The 24,437-nt window shown below is 36.6% G+C and overlaps 1 protein-coding gene across 5 annotated transcripts in view; it reads left to right on the forward strand.

Annotated features, from left to right (window-relative positions):
- Positions 1-24,437, forward strand: part of LOC109087162 (protein sidekick-1-like) — a 290,401-nt gene that overhangs the window by 118,351 nt on the left and 147,613 nt on the right. For 4 of the 5 annotated variants that reach the window (XM_042721155.1, XM_042721162.1, XM_042721169.1 and 1 more), the window contains exons 2-4: positions 3,290-3,449; positions 5,599-5,705; positions 8,495-8,642. In XM_042721155.1, coding sequence (XP_042577089.1) covers positions 3,290-3,449; positions 5,599-5,705; positions 8,495-8,642 — 415 coding nt within the window. Of the gene's footprint in view, positions 1-3,153; positions 3,200-3,289; positions 3,450-5,598; positions 5,706-8,494; positions 8,643-24,437 lie in introns of those variants that run through there. The other variant, XM_042721187.1, reaches the window with a different exon arrangement.

The raw sequence follows: 24,437 nt of genomic DNA on the forward strand, positions 1-24,437 counted from the left end.
CTCACAATAAACTATTGAACAGCTTCAGAAGACTTGGAATATAGTGCATGGGAACATTATTATGCTTTATAATTTTTTTGTGCCTTTCATGGAGCTTAACAATAACAGGGGATAATATACGCACAATATCGAATTTGGATCGGTCTCGTCAGATCGTCTGAAAATGGCAGTATCAGAGCTGATACCAATACTGAGTATCGGATCTGTGCATCCCTAATTAAAACTCATTTCCTCTCTCATATTCACAGCATCAAATAAAAATAAAAAATACAATGAGTGAGAACCGAATCAAGCCATCAAAAAAGAGCTTCTATCTAAGTAGGTGAAACATGTCGGATGAAAAATGGATTGATTATTAATGGCTGGAAACTTTCTAAAATGATGCTCCTCACCCCCAGTGAGGATTATTAAACTTGGGTATGCTGTTTCCTCGCCACTCTTATTTCTTTTTTTTATATTTACAGCCAACCATAAGGCTACTAACATTTTACAGTTTTTATGTCTGTGCTGGAGGAATGAAATAAGAGGGGTGTGAAGAGTGGCATGTCCTTCGATCTTTGCAGCGGGATAGAACAACACAAGCAGGGTTCTGTTTTTGAACTCATGAAGGGAGTCTGCTGTTCATTCGTGTGTTGCATGTGAGAATCAGACCTCCTCATGTCTTTATGGCAAACACTCTGGAGTTCAGTGTTTCCTAACGCTTGGTTAAATTCCATGTGGGGATGCTTTTCACTCTTTAGATTTAGGAGATTTAAATGCCTTAGAGGTGAGCAGGTGTCTGCTTGCAGACATGACTTCTCTCTGAGATGAAGAACTGGAGAGACAGAGAGGAGGGAAGAGGAGGATGAACGTCAGTATTACTGAACATTTCAGTGCTAGCACAGTCAGAGATTAATCTTAAAATGATTATCCATGATCAGCATTGAGTGTTTGCTTTAATTACTACAGCTCTTGATTACTGCAAACCCTGAAGCTTAAGAAAGCCTTTTTGTGATGTATTATTGAGCTGGATTTGAATGTTTTGTGCGGAAAGGAGGTCAGTTATTGTCTCTCTCTTTTATTTAGACCTGTAGTTGAAAAATAATCCATATGTAGCAGCTTGTTGTAGTTTCCAGATTTTGTGGTCCCATTTCCCCCAATATCAAAAGACAAAATCCACAATAGCATGTGTATGACTTAATAAAAAAAAAAAGTGGGGAAAAAAATATCCTGAGATTGATTTCGAAAGATGTCAAATGCCATTACTCCCTTAGACAATGTATTAGAAACACTCAGTGACTAGTTTTCTGTAATTTAATGCCAAGGTAATAAAACATGAAGTATAGTGTTATAAATGGTACTTTAATGTTTTTTAAAAGGAAAATATATATATTACAAAAAAAAAAAAAATTAGGTGGAAATGCATGATCACTGTCTGTGATAATGGTCCATTAGCGAAAATGTTGTCCAGACTTTGCTTTGGTTGGATCTTGACCTTAGCCCAACGACCAAAAGCCCATTTAACAACCAAAGCCCAAAGTATGAAAATCCTAGATATTCCTGAAATGCTTATTGCTTTTTTAATTTAATATTTGAGCAACATATGGACTCCTGAAACAGTCCCAGATTGTTCTAAACTTTGCTAGTAGAGAAATTCTGAGGATGGGCCTCACAGAAGTTGAATTGAATACTCGTGAGCTAAAGGGTCTCAACTCCCCGGAGAAGGAGCTCCAGGACAGAACGTGATTTGCAGCAGGTCCTCTCATAAATTTTTATAATAGTACCCAAAAACCGAGGAAATCTGCTTCCACGTATGGTCCTTGCATTTTGTGTCCTCCATTCTGGAGAGACGACTATGGTAAACCTATAAAACGCCCATAAAGCATTTCCCATCTTTCCTCGCCCACACTGGTCACTGTCAGATATTTCTCAATCGCTCTGACCTCAAGGACACTATGTCTCTCACTATGTCTGTCACCTGGAGTCTCATTGGCCTTTGGATTCCTTCTCCTCCTTTCACTCCTTTCATTACATTTTTACAGGCCTCATTGATATGCTTCACAGTAGCTCCACTGCATCTGTCTACATTCTCCACCATGTGCTCTACAGCAGGTTTGTGACCCCTTGACATTTCGCCCGTTTAACTGAAACACAGCAAATCAAGAGCCTGTACATGAGCTTAAAGTGTCTGGATGTAGATTTATAAATCCAAAACGAGTCATTTTAAACAACTTACATTTGGATCTTTTTTCTTTAACAAATAAATTCACATTAATGACTACTTTCAGTACAAGAATCTGTAGAGGCTAAGGTTTTTAAAAAAAGCCTCATTATATCTCTCAGCAAGGCAAAACATTGCTTTCTTAATCAGTATCTGTATCTTGTTTACCAGTAAAAACATCATAGCATAACATAATAGCACTTGTGTTCAAAAAAAACATCTCTTGTATTAAGTTTATATTTCTTAGTGCTTTGACAAATACTGTTATTTGTTGTGTGCATAAATCTATCTACTGTATATTTAGTTAAGTTTATGCCTAAAATTAGAAAGCATTTTGCCACTGGGGTTAGAAAAATACACTTAATTCAAAATGTCTTCAATAAAACAAAGCATTATATATTCTGTTTCTTGAGTAAATCTTCCTGATGTTTAGATGATATTTCTGTCTTGTTTTCCAGTAAATAAATTATACAGAAAAGGTTTTTATGCAGCGAGTGCACATCGGCTGAGACGCACTTCTCTCGCTTACATACTGTATTTGAAATGGTTTATACACTGTTTGAAAGAGCCATTGCATGGCACAATTGATTTGTCTGAGCTTTAGGGGAAACACGGCAACGCCGCTGACAGAAGTCAGATTCACTGCACTCAGGTGTCCTGCCTCGAAGTCGTCTTTTTTTTGTTCTTTTTTTTTTCAAATCAAAGCTCAGAGCCTTGCTCTTGTGAAGTGTGGCGAAATCCACAGATGGTGGATTTAAAAGGTTTGCTGCTGACAGTCTTTGGTTCTCCGGCACTGTGAGGTGTCATGAAAGATTTCTCCACCTGTGTAGAAACGTGTTGCGATAACCTTTGCGTGATTGCTTCTGTTTGTTTGCTCACACAGAGCAGTAGGCATAAATAGGCAGATCTATCAATGTGGATTTCTGTGAAGTTGACGCCGCTGGTTGATGTAAATTGAGGAACCAGTGATGGTCCTGCATATTGACTGCATCTTTGATGGTACATGACTTTTTGCCTGCGCCAGGTCAGGGAAGCATTACGGTGAACTGGCACCTTTTATAACTGTGCCTCTTTCATGTCTGCCTGCAGGTGATGTGGCCCCCTACTTCAAAACGGAACCGGGTCCTCCAGAGATCCACCTAGAAGGGAACCGTCTGGTCATGACCTGCCTAGCGGAGGGCAGCTGGCCTCTGGAGTTCAAATGGATGCTCAACAACACAGATATCACAGCCTTTTCCCCCGAGTACAAGTGAGTGCCAGCTTTCATCTTAAGGCTTTCTGGAGATGAAGTCCTGCTCAGAATTGTCTCATGGTTACAATGAGAGAGAACAGCAGAGGCTCACGGTTAATATGAGAAACAAAAGTCTAATATTAATCCCGCCTGCAGCTTTTCTTCTGTACAAGCTGCACATTTATTCACTGTCTGTGGCAGGTATATTAAATTTGTTCAAAACATGACCATTAACCCTTAGAAGGATATTCTTATTCTGCTGTTATCTTTTATGGATCCATTTGAGGAATCTTTCTCATTACTTAAATAATGTGTCGTTTTTAATGAAAGCAGTTTGGAATTTAAAGATTATTATTTTTGTTTTTAATACTGCACATTTTTTTTATAAAAGAAAAAGTGTTAACTGTTTTAGATGTTTTCAATAGGAAAAAAATGTTCAAAACAATTTAAGATCTATAGATTACCACAGAATATAATTTCTTAAATTTCATAGAATCTTATAATCAAAAATCTTGTTGGGTAAGGCATTTAGAAGAATTATATATCTCAAAATATGAAGCTTGTGGTTTTGTTAAAGCACTTTCATTCTTCTGTCAGCTCTATTATTTTTCTCAAAACAAACAGATTTAGAGTTTCTTTAAAACTGGTTTGGAAACTTTAAACAGACCTTCATTTATTTTTGATGCCGCTGCATTTCAAATGTCTGTTATAGATTTTATTGTTTTACCTTTGTCCTGCATGTTCAATATTAAAATAAAAAAGTAATTTTAATTGTGAAGGTCTACTGTAAACAAAAGTGAGAAATCATGAACTTGATTTTGTCCATCAGGAATTGACTGGATAATAGGTATTATTGTTTGCTAATTGCTGTGATCGTAAAAAATAATCCTAATATCCTAATATCAGTGGGATTATTATTCTAGCTGTATGAATGTTCAAATGAATCTTCTTAAATACATACTCAAGTTAAGTCTGTTGAAGCAGTATTTTAATGTTTATTTTAATGCAATGCCTTCCCCCATATACTTCCATTGTAATTGGATTATGCAGTTTTTGTTTGCTTTTACAAACTGAGAGACGAGTCGACAGATGCTGTCGACGGAGCTTAACTTGTATTGAACCTGGAACGTGCCTTTAATCAAAAATGAAACTACTGTAATTGAAGTGCATTCAAATTATTTTTAATTAACTTTTTTTCTTTCTAGAGAGGGAGATTCCTTTAGTTAATGCAGTAGTACATTTAATCAACGATATAATTTCCTTGTTGAGGTCTCTCCATGCCTTATGTTTAATTTCTCAGTAATGATAGCCTCTTAGCCTGACCTTTTTTAATCCGCATACAGTCTCTGTAGCACTCAGCATTTCCTGAGACATGTGGAGTGTTAAAGGTGCTGAAGAATTGGCCCTGTGGGTTTCTTCTGTCTTAATAGAGGAGTCTGTAGTGCTGCCCAGCTCCTTGTGGAGACGAATAATGCTTTCATTCGTTACGTAAAGTGCACTGCCGACACCTGATTCACAGTTAATGTCAAATTTTACATTAGATGTTTTGATTTATCTTCCATTTAGGAGTTGTATTCATGCTAAAGTAGGTGTTTCACATCTTTGCGCTTTCCCGTGTCAAGTGTTTCTACATTTTGTCAATCTATAGAACTGGTTTGCTGTAATTGGTATTGCTTTTCTTATTATCTTTCATCACCTAAACAGCATGCTCAAGGCTGCTGCGGTATTGCTATTGAGTTCCTGCGATGGAAGAAAACCACCACTGAGATGCACAATCCCACTAGATGGCATTTTCAGAGATGTAAACAGATTCGGCTAAGTAGTGAGCAACAGCACATTAGTCATGTATTCCCTGTTTTTGGAAATGCCAACAGATTTTAATGTCCAAGCGTTCAACACCTCTGCTTTTGGTCGAAGTGGCCTTTTGGCTGAAATCTGATATTCGTCATCGTAGCTGGGCATGGAGAGAAGTTCCTTTGTGCCGTTTTTGATGTGCTCTGTTCACACTAATGTGCGAGCTGGCAAATAAAAGGATAGTCGTGACTGTGAGGGTGAACCTTTTAAACCCAACCTCTCTATATAGAAACACAGGGAACTGTTGTTTTTCCTCTTTTTTTATCATCCTAAGATATGAATTAAAGTTGTTGATTCTGTTTCTCTCTCTTAGGTATACCATCTCCTCTCTCCAGCGCTCCAATATGGGTGTTTATCAGTGTGTGGTGAGAAACAGGATGGGCGCTCTGCTTCAGAGAAGAGCTGAGATACAAGTGGCATGTGAGTTGATGTGGTAGATCAGATCAGAGCTTTGAATTTTAGTTTGTTCCGGTTCGATGATATTGTATGACTTCAGACAACTTATGCACACACACACACTTGGGGTTTGTATTATTACAATTTAAAACAACTTTTATACATATCCACTACATACACATTTATGGTGCTTTTGCATCCTTTCTGAAGCTTGAAAACTCCTCATTTTTAGTAAATGCATCAGGAAAAAAAAAAAAAAAAAAAAAGCCGATTCTCTTTCTTGCACGTACATGTGAAGACCTGAATGATACCTATTAAAGGTTGCCAGATATGCTTTGAATAAGGCAGGATTTACACTGAATGAGGAAAATGGCTGTGGTACAAAAGTTGGTTTTTAGGCTTTGACCTTTGCTCTAGCATTTAGAAAATGCTCTAAAGGTTCACATTGACCCAGAATGACTGAATAGATGCTTCAACATTTTAGCTCAGAGAAACATTCAGCCATGATAGAGTTATCATAAAATAGGCAGTGTTCACGCTAGTGATAATAAGAGAAATAATTATTTTAAGATCATCTTAAATGACTTTTTTCCTCATTTACCCAAACCAGCAGACAAGATTGCTTGTTAGGTGAAGTGTGTAATTTTAGCAACATAGTCCTTTTAAGGCAAGTCTTGTTTGATCCATTAGTTTACATCACAGAACCATGATGTACACTTATACAGGTCCTTCTCAAAAAATTAGCATATTGTGAAAAAGTTCATTATTTTCCATAATGTAATGATAAAAATTAAACTTTCATATATTTTAGATTCATTGCACACCAACTGAAATATTTCAGGTCTTTTATTGTTTTAATACTGATGATTTTGGCATACAGCTCATGAAAACCCAAAATTCCTATCTCAAAAAAGTTAGCATATCATGAAAAGGTTCTCTAAACGAGCTATTAACCTAATCATCTGAATCAACTAATTAACTCTAAACACCTGCAAAAGATTCCTGAGGCTTTTAAAAACTCCCAGCCTGGTTCATTACTCAAAACCGCAATCATGGGTAAGACTGCCGACCTGACTGCTGTCCAGAAGGCCATCATTGACACCCTCAAGCGAGAGGGTAAGACACAGAAAGAAATTTCTGAACGAATAGGCTGTTCCCAGAGTGCTGTATCAAGGCACCTCAGTGGGAAGTCTGTGGGAAGGAAAAAGTGTGGCAAAAAACGCTGCACAACGAGAAGAGGTGACCGGACCCTGAGGAAGATTGTGGAGAAGGACCGATTCCAGACCTTGGGGGACCTGCGGAAGCAGTGGATTGAGTCTGGAGTAGAAACATCCAGAGCCACCGTGCACAGGCGTGTGCTTTTGAACCAGAAACAGCGGCAGAAGCGCCTGACCTGGGCTACAGAGAAGCAGCACTGGACTGTTGCTCATTTGGTCAAGTACTTTTTTCGGATGAAAGCAAATTTTTGCATGTCATTCGGAAATCAAGGTGCCAGAGTCTAGAGGAAGACTGGGGAGAAGGAAATGCCAAAATGCCTGAAGTCCAGTGTCAATTACCCACAGTCAGTGATGGTCTGGGGTGCCATGTCAGCTGCTGGTGTTGGTCCACTGTGTTTTATCAAGGGCAGGGCCAATGCAGCTAGCTATCAGGAGATTTTGGAGCACTTCATGCTTCCATCTGCTGAAAAGCTTTATGGAAGATGAAGATTTCGTTTTTCAGCACGACCTGGCACCTGCTCACAGTGCCAAAACCACTGGTAAATGGTTTACTGACCATGGTATTACTGTGCTCAATTGGCCTGCCAACTCTCCTGACCTGAACCCCATAGAGAATCTGTGGGATATTGTGAAGAGAAAGTTGAGAGATGCAAGACCCAACACTCTGGATGAGCTTAAGTCCGCTATCGAAGCATCCTGGGCCTCCATAACACCTCAGCAGTGCCACAGGCTGATTGCCTCCATGCCACGCCGCATTGAAGCAGTCATTTCTGCAAAAGGATTCCCGACCAAGTATTGAGTGCATAACTAGACATAATTATTTGAAGGTTGACTTTTTTTGTATTAAAAACACTTTTCTTTTATTGGTCGGATGAAATATGCTAATTTTTTGAGATAGGAATTTGGGGTTTCATGAGCTGTATGCCAAAATCATCAGTATTAAAACAATAAAAGACCTGAAATATTTCAGTTGGTGTGCAATGAATCTAAAATATATGAACGTTTAATTTTTATCATTACATTATGGAAAATAATGAACTTTTTCACAATATGCTAATTTTTTGAGAAGGACCTGTATAATGTTACATGTTTAAAAAAAATTAAATAAACAATTCCAGCAGAGTGGTAGGAACCATCGGACAGGGACCCATTATAAACACATAATTTTTCAATCATGAATATTAATTAGGTGATGCAACATTCACACAGTAGTTCTAACAGTTTTTTTCTAAAAATCTGGCAGGTCAGTGCAAGTTTTGTCAGTTTAGGGATATTGTTCACTGGCTGCAGTTATGTTTGGCTTTTTAAAACCAGAAATAAGAACTTTTAAACACTTTAAATTGGTGTGAAAACTGCACCGCTGAAATTATGTCACCAAATTCAAAGCACAATGTATTAGACATTCTTTTGTTCAGCATGGTGATGCAATCTTGTGGTGCTGTGCGCCATGAATAAATGTTTGAATAAATGTTTCTGATTGAATTCCTCTGCAGTTTTTCCCCCAAAAGCCTCCTGAATGAATCATCAGGGTTGCTCTGTTATGTGCAAACAAGTATTCCCATGTTTGTAATAAGAACCCTGGCTTTCTTCTCACAGATATGGGCGACTTTATCGACAATGACCAAAGAAAGACAGTGACACAGGGACGGGCTGCCATCCTAAACTCCCCAGCGGTCAGTTGCTTTCCGCGGCCACAGGTGACATGGTTCAGGGACGGCTACAAGATCATTCCTAGCAACAGAGTGTAAGTAGAGCTTAATTGCTTGACTAATCTTTAAACCAGAATGCCTGCTCATTAGGAAAGTTCTGGGTGACCCAGTACAGGTCCCTATAGCTTTGGGTTCATGTAAGAGATGTAATTACCTTCAGTGTTCCCTCTTAATCCCTTCGGGCATCCACTTATGGTGACCCACACTGGAAAATGTTGGGAAGAACATTGAGACACTTCAGTCAGTGTTGCAGAAGACATGGATACTGTGCACGGCTTTCTTTGAGAGTGTGTGTGAGTGTTTTTCTCCGTCTGCCTTGTCACAGAAGAACAATTAATGCCTGTTCTCGGCCCTTCTTTAACCTTGCTGCGGTAGTTCTTCATTGCCTTTTTCTAATTAGCAGCTCTCCCAGGCTGAGATCGACTTGGCTGATCCGATTCGCTGTTATCAGTCAAGTGTCTTTCATTCTGACGAGACCCAACACTCCACCACTGAAACACATCTAATGACTCACCTTTCACTCCACGCATACAGCGGTGGGCCCATTTGAGAATTGCAGTTGATTTCGGTAGAAGGTGTGATTAAAAAGTAAACGGGCTAACGCAGGTAAATTTAGAAATAGACTCCGGTAGTATTGATTTGCATTCGTTCTGTTTGGCTTCGGGCTTGGATTGATTAGTTGGGTCGACGTTCAGGCAGTTTTATTTTTAATAAAAGCACTCAAAGTGAGCTGTAGAACTGTGCTCATGGTTCTGTGAATCTGTTTACACCTGGAATTATTATACATCTCGTTGATCCAATCACATGTGGATAACCAATCACCATGTGTGATTCAATCAGTCATGCCTCATAAGTAGTCAAATACGCATGGGCCCGAATCACATTGATTGTGTAAATGCTAATCTATAATGAAAAGTTTGCCCTGCCCATTGAGGTCAGTAAGAGTTTTTTTTTTTTTTTTTTAAGAAATTAAGACTTTTATGTAGGAAGGAAGCATTGAATTTATCAAAAAGCGACATTAAAGACATTTGTAATGCCGCTTAAAATCTGTTTTATAAATGCTGTTCTTTTGAACTTTCTATTTATCAAAAATATTCTGTTCTATTCCACAAAAATAATGAACAGCATAGTGTTTGCACATTGATAAGAAATGTTTCTTGAGTAGCAAATCAGTATATTAGAATGATTTCTGAAGGATCATGTGACACTGAAGACTGGAGTAATGATGCTGAAAATTCAGCTTTACCATCACAGAAATACATTACATTTTAAAATATATTTAAATAGAAAACAGTTACTTTAAATTGTGGTAATATTTCACAATATTACTGTTTATACTGAATTTTTGATCAAATAAACACAGACTTGGAGAGCATAAGAGTCTTCTTTCAAAAAACATCTAAAAATCTTACTTAAAGTTTAAAATCTTTTGATATGTACATTTATATGTAACATTTTAAAAGGCAGAAAGATCGTTCATGGCACTGGTTGACTCATGTACTTGTGTGTCTGTATATATTTAAAATATGAGGAAATGTAAACTCAATATGGTATATGGCAGGAATGAAAAGAATAAAAATCCTGCTTTATAGATAAGAGAGTCAATCGTCTGGTTATTGAATTTGCATGAATTTTTTTCTTTTTTGCATGACTTGGGCTTAAGAAGCACAACTTGTGACACCATTGTTACTGGATTTTGTTCCTGATGTGAAATATTTTATTTAAATTTAATTTCCAGAAACAGTAACATAAATTGCAATACTTTCCCCATGAACAGTAATTACACATCTGGAAATTGCTGCAGGGCTTTTCCAAAAATGGGCGGCCAGTGAACCGACTTGCTTTAAGGGAACTTTCTGGAAAGTGAAGAACCGTCAACAAGGAAAACGACTTCCAGCCCAACAGATTTTGAACATATTTAGGTTTGCACATATATCTTGCGTTCTTCTGAAGTAAAATTGTGCATTCGATTGAAAGACATGTTATAAGGTGGATATATATATATATATATATATATATATATATATATAGTATATATATATATATATATATATATATATATATATATATATATATATATATATATATATATATATATATATATAGGCTCTTCGTAGATGTAGTTAAGGCGGTTGGCTACACGCCAGCTCAATAATTGGACCGGTGCTCTCCTGCCAGTGCTTTGACAGAATATTGCATCATGACAGAAAGCAGGGGCACATACATAAAATCAATATGCCACTGCTGCTGACAATGTTCACTGCCGCATATATGCAACTGAGGGAATCTGTACCTTTGGGAGCCTGGCGGCCTTCCCAGACAGCGCTGCTATGACCCTGTACGAAGCCCAGCTGGTGTCTATGGCATCCAGACTCGAACCCAGAAGCTCAACCAGTCCATTGGATGGAAGAGTTATATCAAGCAATCATACATCCAGCCAAGCCCATAAGCGCACTATTGGATGTGATGTCACATCCTTAATTGTTCTGTGGCAGCGGCTGAAGCAATGCAATCAGCTTAGCCATTTAAACTGGCACTATGTGTTACTGGGCAAAATCCCCAGGATGGACTTTGGGAAATTGGGCTGTACTTCATAAGCACTTGACTGGCACGGTCATTACATAAACTGCCCTTGCAGGATCAGAGTTTATCTATGTGCTAGGATCTACGGCCCTGATTCAATATTAACATGGATGAACATGCCACAGCATAAATCTATTTGAGAGTCTCGTATGATGTTTCTTTCCCAGAACTGATAAATGCTGCTTTGCAAAACACTAATGTCCTCTACAAAGAGTGAACTGGAGGAAATGAATGGTTCTTTGTCGAGATGCCCTCATCAAAGTTTAATATGCTCAGTACAGACTTATAAACTAGTTTGATCAATTGCAGTTTCTCAGTCAAGAGGTACCCAAAATAACAAGAGTGTTGCACTGATAATATTAATAATGATACCAACATTGGCAATGGTCATTCTGCTCTTGAGATTCTGAGGAGTCAGCTAGCAGACTATTTTGGTCACATTTGCTGCTTTTTTTTTTTTTTTTTTTTTGCAGTTGATTAATCAGTGTGATGTAGACCGGATTTTCAACACTAAAATATACAGTGGCCTTTAAAAGTATTACAGTAGTATGATTAAAAATAGTAGGGTAAGACCCCAATCTCAACATTACCCATAAACTTATAAACAATTTTTAATCTTGTCATCACAAAATAACATTTTAGCACTTTTGATAAATGGTTACACTATTTGTAATTTTGTCATTTCATCTGAATATCATTGTTTGTGAGATTTAGTCAGTTGAAACAGTTATTGATCTAATTCTGTGTCTCTGGAAAATAGTGATCTATGACAATGTATTATTTTGAATATCAAAGTTTTATGTGTTAATGAGGGATTTATTAACACATCAATGGTTTTAGTTTTGTGGAGTGAAAATTATAGTTTTTGTTTTGAAGTAAGAAGTTAAAATTAGACCCTCTCAGGTCATTGTAAGACGGCCCCCAGAATTGGAACAGAAGTGGCATGTTGTTACTAATGTTATTTTTTTTTATTAATACTTATTGTAATTAATGGGATTATTATTCATTTTCATGAACTAGAGGTTCATTTCAGAAATCTTTCATGGTATGGAGCTATATCTTTCCTCAAGAACTAACTTTTCTCAGCTATTTTTTTGCAAATACTTGTAAACCAGTACCTTTCAGAAGTTTTTTTTTAATTAACTTTAAACAGTACAGCTGTCTTTAATACTGATACTAATAAGAAATGTTTCCTGAGCGACAAATCAGCATATTAGAATGATATCTGAAGGATCATGTGACACTGAAGACTGGAGTAATGATGCTGAAAATTCAGTTTTGCCATCACAAGAATTTACTACATTTTATTAAAATAGAAATCTGAAATAATATTTAAAATATTACTGTTTTTACTGTATTTTTATTCAAATAAATGCAGCATTGGTGAACATAAGATACTTCTTTTAAAACATCTTAAAAAATCTTACCAAACAAACTGCTGAACAGTAGTGCATGCAAACATATTAAATTAGTTTTATTTATATATTATTTATAATTTGTTAGAAGCATAAGTCCTTGACCACAACATAATATCCTGTTATCATATTTGTTGCAGGGTCTGAAGTAATTTCAATGCTCAAAGCCTAGCATGAGCGCACAAGCATACAATTCTGAACAATATTTCTGTTTTTTGTCATTTAAAACCTAGCAAACATCTTTTAGTGAAATATTTTTCTCGAAAAATGATATTGTGCCATCCCTCTTTAAAAGTAATGCTGGCTGATTTTATATTTTGTATCTAGCTCAATCACACATTTATATTTGCGTGAGTGGCTTGAGTGTCCAAATATGTTTTGTGGCCGCAGCAACTTTTTATTCATTCTAAAGCTGTCCATTTTAAATTCCGGTGTGAAAATGCATCTCATTGAAATGTGGAAAGCAGAGGCACCACTCAGTGAAAGCAGCTTGAGGCGGTCATATTTATTCCAGTACGGCTTCATTGCAAATGCTCGTTTTCTTTGCCCTGCAGATCTTTGTTTTCTTGCAATCAGCATTATGAATTGTTGAGCTATGTAGTCAATATATTAATCCAACTCTGTTTGATAGCCCGTTGAACATTCCCTAAAGAAAAGCGATTTTTAGTAACTTCATCACATGCCTCTGTGCAGTATTTCAGTGTTATTATTTCTTGAGCTTTGTGTTTTCTGGTTTCAGTTTTTCCGTGGCCTCAGAAACGTCCCTTTGGTCTGTTAATGTAGCATGAAATAAGTGGGCACGTGGATGGGCGATGCTGCTCTGTGTGATTCCTATCGCATCCACGTGCTGAGGGATAACTGTGCTGCAATCCAAATGGTCCACAGTTTTGTTTTTTTGCTTTTTTTACTCTTCTGTGTGGTTACGGCTTCTCCTTCCCCATCTCCCCTCGTTTGTTTTGGTCGTCTTTTCTTCTCTTTGAGCCACACAAAGGCAGAAAGCTGTTAAAGCAGAGAGGTCCAGAGGTGAATGCCAATGCAGGGGAGGACAGCGAAGCACGGGCCTTTGAAAGTCACTCTTATTGTTCCACACTGGCTTCCCCTTTAGACAGCATGAAACTTTCATGATGGCGATAATTACCCCATTGGTGAGAAGTGCTTTCTGTTGCCACTGCAGATGAAAGTAGCAGGTTGGAAATAAGATATTGTATCTACCTCTCATTGCTTTGTCCTTGCATCCTCCTCTACCTTGCTGAATTTTTCATCATTCATTATTTGAGATCTTTGATGTTTCCACCCATTACGAGCTATTCAGGCTTCCATCGCGCTCAGCACATAAAACGGCTTCCACACTAGAATCATCCTGTCCCGAGTACCAACAGCAAGAAACCAGATAATAAAGGAAGTGCTCACAGGAAGCTGATTATTTTCCTCTGTACAAGCAACAGGGCTGTGGTGTTTGTGTGGTGACAGTGCTGTCTTTCTACTCCGCCGTATGTGAAATTCCTTTCGTTGAGGGACTTGACAACCCCTAGACTCCTGCATGTTTTGGCAGATTTAGTGCACCAAATTACACTTGCCACAAGCTTTTACTTTTAGGTACTTGTATTTTGAACTAGTAGAACTGATTACTGTTTACTTGTTTGAAAGAACCACTGTTCCCAGAACATTTAAAAAATACAGTTTTCATTAGAGTTTGAGCAAATAGGTATAGAAGAAGAATTATTAGAATTTTATTATTATTTAGATTGCAATCATATTATACTATAATAATTTATAATGCTGTTTTGCTGTTTTTTTTTATCAACATTTTTGACATTTTGGTACATGATTTGACATTAAAACAAGTTTGGAAAATAATTTATTATTATTATTATTATTATTATTATTATCGCCATTTTTATATTTATTTAATTTTCAGTTGTTTATTTAGATGTTTATCCTGATATTATTAACTAATTATTGAAACATTTTTTGTGGTATCTTAGAGGTGATTTGACATTGAAACATAAAGGGTTATTATGACAGGAATTATAGAAAGAACAAATTTTATTATTATTACATTACTTTATATTACATTACATATTATATTACTATTATTGGATTAAATATAATATTATGCTATAATACATTTTGTAATTAATTCATTGTTTCAATTATACATTATGATAAGAATAATAATAATGTATTATTATAATTATATTAACCCTCTGAGGTCTAGGGCAATCTTATTTTACTATATTACATTTCTTTGAATTATTTAGTTGTTTCAAATATTTATTTACATTTTAGCCTGATATAAGATAACTGATAACATTTTTTGTCAAATCTTCTAGCTCATTTGACATGCTATTGAAATGTAATCTTGGCAAAGAATGCTAGGCTATTTCAGACTTTTTTCATTCAAGTAAGTAGGAGCCAACTAGAAAATATCATACCAGAGAGCTGCTGAGTGGACTGATTTACTTAAAAAGGCCTTTAGCAAAATCAGAAACTGTCAAGGAAGCCATTTTCAAGCTTTTTGGAGTCTGAATTCCAGGAATATGCTCTCCTGAAAAGAATGAGATATCAGATTTGTTCTGAACTGAATTGTGCTGGTAATGTGTTTGTGATTTGCTGTTATTATTTCAAATCATGTTAGCTAGCTTTTTCCCTTCTCCTTTTTTCAACTGTTTGTCATGGTTCCTTGCACTTCTCTCCACAGATAGTAAATGATGTGTTAGACAAATGTAATCAGGAGGAGATGACACGATTGAGAAATACGTCTCTGTCCTGTCACTCACGGGAGGGTTTGAGCCATTGCCCTTTGCTCATATTCTCACCCAATGGACACGTCCATTTTGAATCAATGTGGTTTGGCTCTGAGGAGTCAAATGAAAAATGACGTAGGCTTGGCTAATTCAATAGAGGTCGTTTATGTGGCCTGGTTTTAATACACCTGCTGGATGGCAGGGCCCCTTTATGAAGTTAATTATTGAGAGCCATCATCAGTCAGTTGGGGCATCTGTGGGGTGAGCCTGTGCTAGCCCAAGGCTTCTGCCCACATTTGTCTTCATCCACTCCCTCCTTCACTCTTAAATAAATTAGTCTATTGTCACTGCTAAAGCAGAGGTCCACAGAATCCAGTCAAGGCACTTTGGTGTCCCAATACTTTTGTTTGTAAGCATTAAAGGCACAAATCCTCTTTTTTTCTTGCAACAACTGTTAGGTATGTTTGTTTATTATTTTACAATTATAAAATGAAACCCAAACCAGAATTAAAAGCAGCAGATTTTAAACAGCAAATGCACATTTACTATATCCAATAATAAAAATTTCATAAATTTGTTAATTAACATAATATTTAACTGTGTTCAGCTTTTTACATGAAACAGTTTATTTTAGACTAAATTTGGATGTATCAATTTTAGATTAAATTATGCTAAATTACTTTTTTTCCTTCCTTGTCATTTTATTTCTTGTCATTTTAATGTATTATTTTTTAGTTATACATTTTTTGATTTAAATTTATTTTAAAATTTAAAATAAAATTTTGTATTAAATCTATATTGATAGAATTACAATATATTATGGAACTGTTATACAACTATAAAATTAATCCTTCATGAAAAGTAACAGCAAATATTTGCATTTTTTAAATGATTTTAGGCCTCAGATATTTTTTTTTTACTGTATCCAACAATGAAATTGTCATAAATATTTTTTTAATTGACATAATATTAAACTACTTTTTCTTTCTTTTTCTTTTTCTTTCTTTCTTTTCTTTCTTTCTTCTTCTTTTTTTTTTTTTTTTTTCTTTTTTTCCCCCTATTTTTTTTTTTTTTTTGTTTTTTTTTCTTTTTCTTTCTTTCTTTCTTTCTTCTACTTTATTTTTGCAATTTTCCTATCTTTTTGTGCAACAGTTGCATACATTTGCAAACCTATAATTATCTTTTTCTTTCTTTCTTTCTTTCTTTTTCTTTCTTTTTCTTTCTTTCTTTTTTTCTTTCTTTCCATTTTATTGATATATTTAATTACATATATAAATAACCAAAAGTTGTATTTAAACATGTTCCAAATTTTGGTAACAGGTTGGTTCCACAGTTGCAAATCTCATATAAAATTAATAATATATTTATTAGAGTGAGGTTAATAACAACTTTTCTGAGGTTACACACCCCCCTTCATGGATTATTTAAGCATTTTCTTTCACTGACCATTTTGAAAGAGGAAAATAAGTTTTTTGAGATTCCAAAGCTACATGCATGTGTATATATGTAATAGCTGGTAGAGTAACACACGGTCTCAGACACAGTGGCAGCAGGATGCCACTGAGTGACAATCAGTCATGAAAGGAGTCTGATCTCGGATGGGCTGTCTGCCCTCGTCTCTGCTTTTACACCTCTGACGGTGAAGTAATGCAGCCGGAGGAAGGGGACACAGCATAGAACGCCGAATTAGAATTGAGCACATAAAGCCCTCGTCCTGCAAACAGACCCTGCACACTGGAGAGATGCTGCTGAGTCCTTTCATTAAACAAGAGGAAAAGAGATGCAAGTAGCAGAGAAGAAAAGGGTAATGAAAATGTGAGAGTCTGTCCTGATCTCCCTCACACCCCCACATCAGCTGCCTGCCCGATAGAAAGCTCGTTAGACACCATTAAAGAAAAGTTTGGGCTGCTCACAGGCAGAAAGGTTTTGGGTGTTTGAGAGCAATTTGTGTGTGTCTGCTTACTGGCAGCTCTGTTGGAACTGAAGTGTGATTAAATGTTGCTAAAGAATTATCATTGACTCCCAGGCAATTACACATTAATCAGGACCGGTATCGAGCTGAATCACGGATGATAGATAATAGCCTTTTCACAGGCTATTCCAGAGAACCTGTCGTATTACACATTAAAATAAAGAAGAAATGCCACCTCTAAGGTGCATCAATGACCAAGTGCTAAATTGACCAGAATCGTGAGAATGCAAAGAAATTAAATTTTCATGATTGATTGGACTGAAGTATGGAAAGAATTGTCCCATGATCCCATGGCATTTTCATATAGCGAAGGTTTGTGCTTAGCATTGTAACAGGAATTACTCTCTATAGCCCTGTTCGGACTGTAATTGTTTTACATGTTACATGATGCAATTTCAGCATTAATAGGTGCTAGTCAGTGATTTTATTGCCTTTTTTCCCTCTAACTACCCAGGAGAAATTCCTGGATGAATTACCTACTGTTTTTGGGGTATTTTATTCTTTTTGTTCCTGATCGATTTGTCATCTCTGAGTTTACATAGAGTAATTGGCCCAAAAGTTTTATTTTATTTCATTATTTTTTTTACCATCCAAATGCATATATTTAATTATGGAGGTGCCATGTAAATTGCCATGTTTTTGCCCTCTGGACTGGAGAACTGTGCAATTTTCCATTTATAGTTAGGAGTTTATTTGAGACATAGTTAATAGTTTGTTAATAGTAGAAATTTGACCTTAAAATAAAGTGTGACTATATATAGAGAGAGAAAGTGTGTGTGTGTTCTTAGGGAGTTTTAATTTTGAAAGTTTTTGATTAAAAATGTATTTAATTTGGCAAAGCTGAATTTTCAGCATCATTACTCCAGTCTTCAGTGTCACATGATCCTTCAGAAATCATTCTTATATACTGATTTGCTGCCCAAGAAACATTTATTGTTACAAATGTTTAAGACCGTTGTGCTGCTTAATATATTTTTTATATATATTTATTGGTAAACAAGGACACTTGCTTTTCAAAAAACTTTATTAGGTTTAAAATGGTTAGTTAAGAGATCACTGAGGCATACCTGCAATTTCTGTACAACTGATATCAATCAGTCTTTGTTTACATGATAATAGTTTAAAAAATGTCAAAATCAATATTTTGGATTATTTTGGAGGATGAAAATAAAAGTTTGTGTTTAAGTTTACTTTTTTTATATAGAAGAAAAGAAAAAAGTTTGTGTTACTCATTAAAAAAAAATCAGTTCGACTAGTGCTTTCAACAGTAGTTCAAATGTCTGCTTTTCAAAAAGCATCTCATAAATCACAACAGATTATGCCTAGTTTGCTACCTGCATTCAGCAGAGGAAAGACTGGACTAGACTGGATAGATGTGTGAATGAAAGAGACGTTCTGTGTTTGCTGGAAAAAATGAAAAGGAAGATATCTATCTTCACCATGTTTATCCCTTATCCTGCTTTTCACTGAGCGACCAGCTCTGTCAGTCAGTCCTTTTATGTGGCGCACTCTCGCTCAGTCCCCATTTCATGTCAGAAGATGCTCGCGCCCATCTCTGCAATGGCGGGCAACAGAAGTGTGTGGGTAGACAGAAAGCAATCTGTTCTGAAAAGGAAGATCAAGCTCAAGATTTCATGTGTGACATATTGAAACACTCCAATGTGTTGCAGGGATGGCGTGTCCGGCAGCAGAAGTGGCGGTGTGCAGCCGCAGACAGTGGCCCAGAGTTCACTGAGATGAGGCGGATTAATTTAGTGCTAAAGATGAGTGTGGAAATGTCAACGTATTATGAAGAGCTGACTTTTCTCCAACTGAAATCTCAACTGCGCAATTAGTTACCTGTTGAAAGCATAATTCACTCCTGGAAAATTGATGGCTTTCACTACAAATAATACAAGAGTGTACCGTATATGCTTTGCGATGGCCTTTCAGCCTTTTAACAATGAGTCCATTACTGCTCACAGCATTAAAAAATGACCTATTCACCTCTAAATTGAGAAGAATGGGATATTTTGGGAAACCAATGGCCCGGCCGTAGCTGATTCTGCATTAACTATTAAGTATTGCAATTAATTCCCAGATCCATTCATCATGCAAATAGACCAGTGAATAATGCATACGTTTCGCCTCATAAATAACTAATTTATGCAATTGCAAAGTGCTTTTTAAGATAAATATAATTAAAGGTCAATAGCGATTACATAAACACAGTGAACTTTCAACATGTTTAAATGGCAAATCTGGGCTTGTTTGCCAGATTGGATGAGAAGCAAAGTACCAAAAACCAGACAGTTTGTCACTCAAGACCGCTGGAAATACCTGCTTAGCTTTGCGTCGGAAGGCTTTTAAGTCTTAACATGCTTACCAAAGCATATGTTAGCTGGAGGCCAACTTCCAGGCAATCAATTTTATAATTGAATTAAAGTGAAAGCTACAGTGGGTTTTGACACACAGGGTTGTTGTGGCTGTCCATCTGTCGCGCCGCAGCAGTTCTGCAGTAGCAGGAAAAGAAGCTGTATCCTGCGGTGTCCAAAGCTGCTAGCTAGATCAAGACTCATGGCTCGTGCACCTGAATACTGCCGCTTGATGGCTACAGGCCAGCCATGCTGTCTTGAGCTCTGAGCTTTGAGCTTATAATCAGTCTTCCCTGTATATTTCAGAGAGAAAACGGTCTATGCTCTCATCTTTAACAGAGGGCCGGGGACCACTAGGGGGCCTCAGCAAGCTTTCAAGAGGATGTGGGATGACTAAATTATTTTAAATTATTATTATTAAATATTATTATTATTATTGTAGGTAATTATTTAATGTAAAATTACATTTTCTCTCAAAAAAATATTGTTTTTATTAAAGGACTAGACCACCTAAAAATGAAAATTTGCTGAAAATGTACTTACCTTCTGGTCATCCGAGATCTAGATGAGTTCTTATTTTTTAATTTTTCGTTTGTAAACGGTGCTTGATCTGTGCATATTTCTCTCCTGATTCAGATGAGATTTTTTACCAGAGAAAGCAATATTATGCATAGAGAACTCGTATTTTAACGGGAAGCAATGGTTTGAAGTAAAAAGAAGGCTGAATGATGGATTTGTTTCTTACGAACATGCATTGTTTCGCTTCACAAGACGTTAATTGATGGACTTCAGTAAGTCTTGTGGCTTACTTGTGGATTATACCATGGTCTGTCTGAACACTTGATTCTGATTGGCTGGCAAGTATGCATCAAAACCGTTTATTCTATGGTCTGTCTAAATACTCGATTCTGATTGGCTGGAAGGTATGCATTAAAACCGTTTAATGTACAGGTAGTTTCAAGTCAGTTTAATCATTGTTCTATATTAATGCGCTGCTTTAATTGATGCGCACACAGAGGGAGAGAGATCGATCGATCGATAATTAATTCAAACAAATGCTATAATTCATTCAAATAAATTTGGTCTTACCACACTTTCATTTCTGTATCTGATTTGAAGCGGGCAGAATGCTAGAGCTAACGAGCATTAACTGCTTTGGCTTGTTTATCTATCTATCTATCTATCTATCTATCTATCTATCTATCTATCTGTCTGTCTGTCTGTCTGTCTGTCTGTCTGTCTGTCTGTCTGTCTGTCTGTCTGTCTATCGATCTAAAGTCTGTCTGTCAGTCTATTAGTTAGCATGTACTTGGGTAATGCACCTGCTCTGTTGCCTTGGCGCTAACAGCGATGAAAGAATTTAAACACATATGTTTTACCAGTACAAACATTTTACTACTTTTCATTTAAATGTTCAGTGTTCAGACTTAATGGCCTTATAAGTCAGGAACTTTAATCTACTTTATAAGCGGTTAAGCGACTATTGCCCTCAGGTTCATTTGAGTTAAGCGTGCACTACAAACAAAGCGATATGTTACATGCTTGCCGCAATTAGAGTCGCCTTTACTAAGAGCGGTGTAATTCTTTTTAATCATATACATTTGCTCAAGGTTGCTGCTCTCATGCAGTGCGTTTTGTGCCACTTACTGGGAACAAGCATCTGTTGGTGTCATTGAACGGTTGTTGTGCAACACTTCGGAAGAAAACCACATTCCCTCCTCCTGTTGACTTTGTGCATCTAACGACTTTGTATGAAATTAAATAACACCGCAACGGTTTTTGGGCTGCTCTGTTTGCAAGTCAAGACAAGCCTGGCAGAGTACACCCATTATCCGTTACTCCATTCTTGGTACTTTTAAGCATACTAGCACAGTGAAGTTAGTATCTTTGTGGTAATGCGGTCAGGGAATTCTGTCTGCAGCTTTTCTAAAAACATTGTCATTGATGTGATAAGTGCTCACTTCTGCGAATCACTTTGACTCGCAATGGAAAAAACAGTTCACACTCCAAACCTTTAATTACATGTTTGGTGAGGGTAATGTGCAAAGATTACAATAATTTCAGTAAACACTGTTTTTCATGTTGGTGCAGGCTAAATAGCTCTTTTTTGGGGGGTGGTGGATCTAATTATCACTCGTGTTACTCAAGTCCCACAAAAGAAGGTGTTGTCCAGTAATGCACATGGCAAGACAAAGCAATGTATTTTCCAAATTAGATTGAACTCAACACAACATTTACTTCTTTTTGTGTGATGGGACATTTAAATATTGTAAATAAAGTCTTTTTGAGAATGCTGAAGGGAAGTTTCTCTCTGGTGAGTGAAACTAGGTCATGTTTGCTGAGCACTTGCCTGTATAGAGGATTAAATTAAATTAGGGTGAAGACAGTTGCAGAGGTATTGCAATTTTTGGTGATATGGTACTTTTGAAATATTGGACTGAAGAATACAGAAGCTTGAAGCTCATGATATATGCAGTTTCTGCTTTGACTAGATTTTGTTGTCTAGAATGATTTATTTTGATCTGATTGGGTCTTGAATGTGTGCCTCTAAAACTGAGAGACAGACACTTTAAACACTGATCTACTATATGAAGTTTGCCTACACAGTTTCACTGCAAAAAAAGTATTGGAAATATAATATACTACAATAAATCATCTAATAATTGTCTGTGGCTCAATAATAAATAAAAAAAAAAAAAAACAACAACAACAGCAATACATTTTGATTAATAATAAAAAAAAAAAAAAATACATAGAATTATTATTCAAGTGCCCCTATTATGCCATTTTTGAATATTGTCTTTCATGCAGTGTGTAATGTAGCTGTATTGAATGTAAACAATTTGCAAAGTTGTAAATGCCGAAAGTGCACAATAAATAAAGTTGTCTTCCAAAAGAAAGAATCGACTCTGAACAGCCGAAATGAGTTGTCAGTAATTTGAATCCTACTTCCGTGACGGCTACACATTACGAGGTAATACATTTGAATAATGGCCACCTATGTTCTACGTTGGCCGGCCGTGAACAACAGGCCGCCCTCAAACACTGCAGCTTGTTTGCGTGGTTAACATAATGTCGAGAAGACGCTGTGTCCTATGCTGTGAAAGTAAATTTTTTCTATTTTCACTTCCGAAAGATGAGGCTGGAAGAATCAGTGGTTAAAATATACATTTTTTCCCCACTGTACTACAGCAGTACAACCTCAATCTTTTTCTGTGTGTGTGTGTGTGTGTGTGTGTGTGTGTGTGTGTGTGTGTGTGTGTGTGTGTGTTCAACGCGGGATTCACAAAATGCTTGCTCTTGAAAGATAACTCAGTACCCAGGTTATTTGGACCAGCTTGCTCCACTGAATCACATCCTGTAAGTATTATAAATTATAGATTTTTCTATTTTCTATTGAGCGTTCAAAATATGAAACTATGGCAGTTGGCGTATTGACCTTGCATGCATGTAATCCTATTGTAGGAGACTCCCAAAACAATATTAGGAACCTTAAAAATGGTATAATTGGGGCACTTTAATAATAATAATACTCTTTTTCTCTTTTCTGTTGTGAATGGTATAGTAATAATAATGTTCATGTCAGCTTTAGAGGCTACTTAGGGACATTAAATTATGATTTACCCACATATTATGCTATTAGAAAAAGCCTTAGGTTAATTCCACCTACATATTCATTTAGTTTTCTATTGCTGCAGTGCTTTCTTTTGTTACTCAAGCCACTTTTACCCACATAGAATAATGTTCCATTTTTCAGTGTCTTTGCATTATAAAGCAGTTATGACCTTCAAAATAAGTTTTTTTTTTCATGACAAATTATGCCGTAGAAAACAAAAGGTTATCTGCAACTATGCCAAAGAGAGAGTGCCGGTGCCACAGTGAATAAAAAAGACTAAGAGGAAGACCAATCATAGACAGACAGGCTTGTTGTAATTCAGGAGAAACGCATGTATACAGCTTTTCACCTTAAGGTGACATTCTAAACCTCTTTTAATCATCCTACCAGCTTCTAAATGCATTCATTCATCTGCATTATATGGCACTGCGGCCCATTTGCTCCAGTTCTTTCTTTCCCAACTCAAAGTCTTTTTCGACATTGGCTAGCAAATGTTTATCTAGGTGAAAAATAGACTTGAGAACGTCTTCTTTCTTTGTTATTGAACAGCTGTATCTGATCGATGTAAATCTACTAATGAGACTCCAAAGGCCTCCCTCCTTCCCGTTCTCTGTGTCAGGGCTGCGGGCTGCCCACTTTAATTGAGAATTAATTACAGATGGGGAGGAGTTGCTACAGGGATCAAATTTCACCTCCATCACCCATCCTGCCTTTCTCCTCTCTTGAGAGATCATTAAATACCTGAAGGCACAGATCAATAATGGCTGATGGGTGGCATGTCTTGGCAAAGGCATGTTTGTTTCATATGCGAGGTTTGGAAGTTGCAAGGTCTGTTTTTCTAACATCCCTGCGCTGACTTCCTAATCAGCAGCCTCCTCGGATCAGTCAGAAATGCTCAAGAGAAATGACTGGTACCTCTTGAGTAAATTATACCAGTTAAACAGCCAGATTAAATTCCATACGTTATTCACTTAATTGAAGACTTAATTACTTATAATTACCATTGTTTTTCTAAAGACCAGTTGTTGGCTGCTGAATTTCTCTTGTTTTGTTCTTCGAGAGGATGGCAGAGTTGTGGAAAACAACAGGAATGTTTAAAGTGGAGAGAGCAGACACAGACATCGGAGAGGCAATGCTTCAATA

The sequence above is a fragment of the Cyprinus carpio genome, chromosome A3 (genome assembly GCF_018340385.1).
Source record: "Cyprinus carpio isolate SPL01 chromosome A3, ASM1834038v1, whole genome shotgun sequence".
NCBI classification, from domain to species: domain Eukaryota; kingdom Metazoa; phylum Chordata; class Actinopteri; order Cypriniformes; family Cyprinidae; genus Cyprinus; species Cyprinus carpio.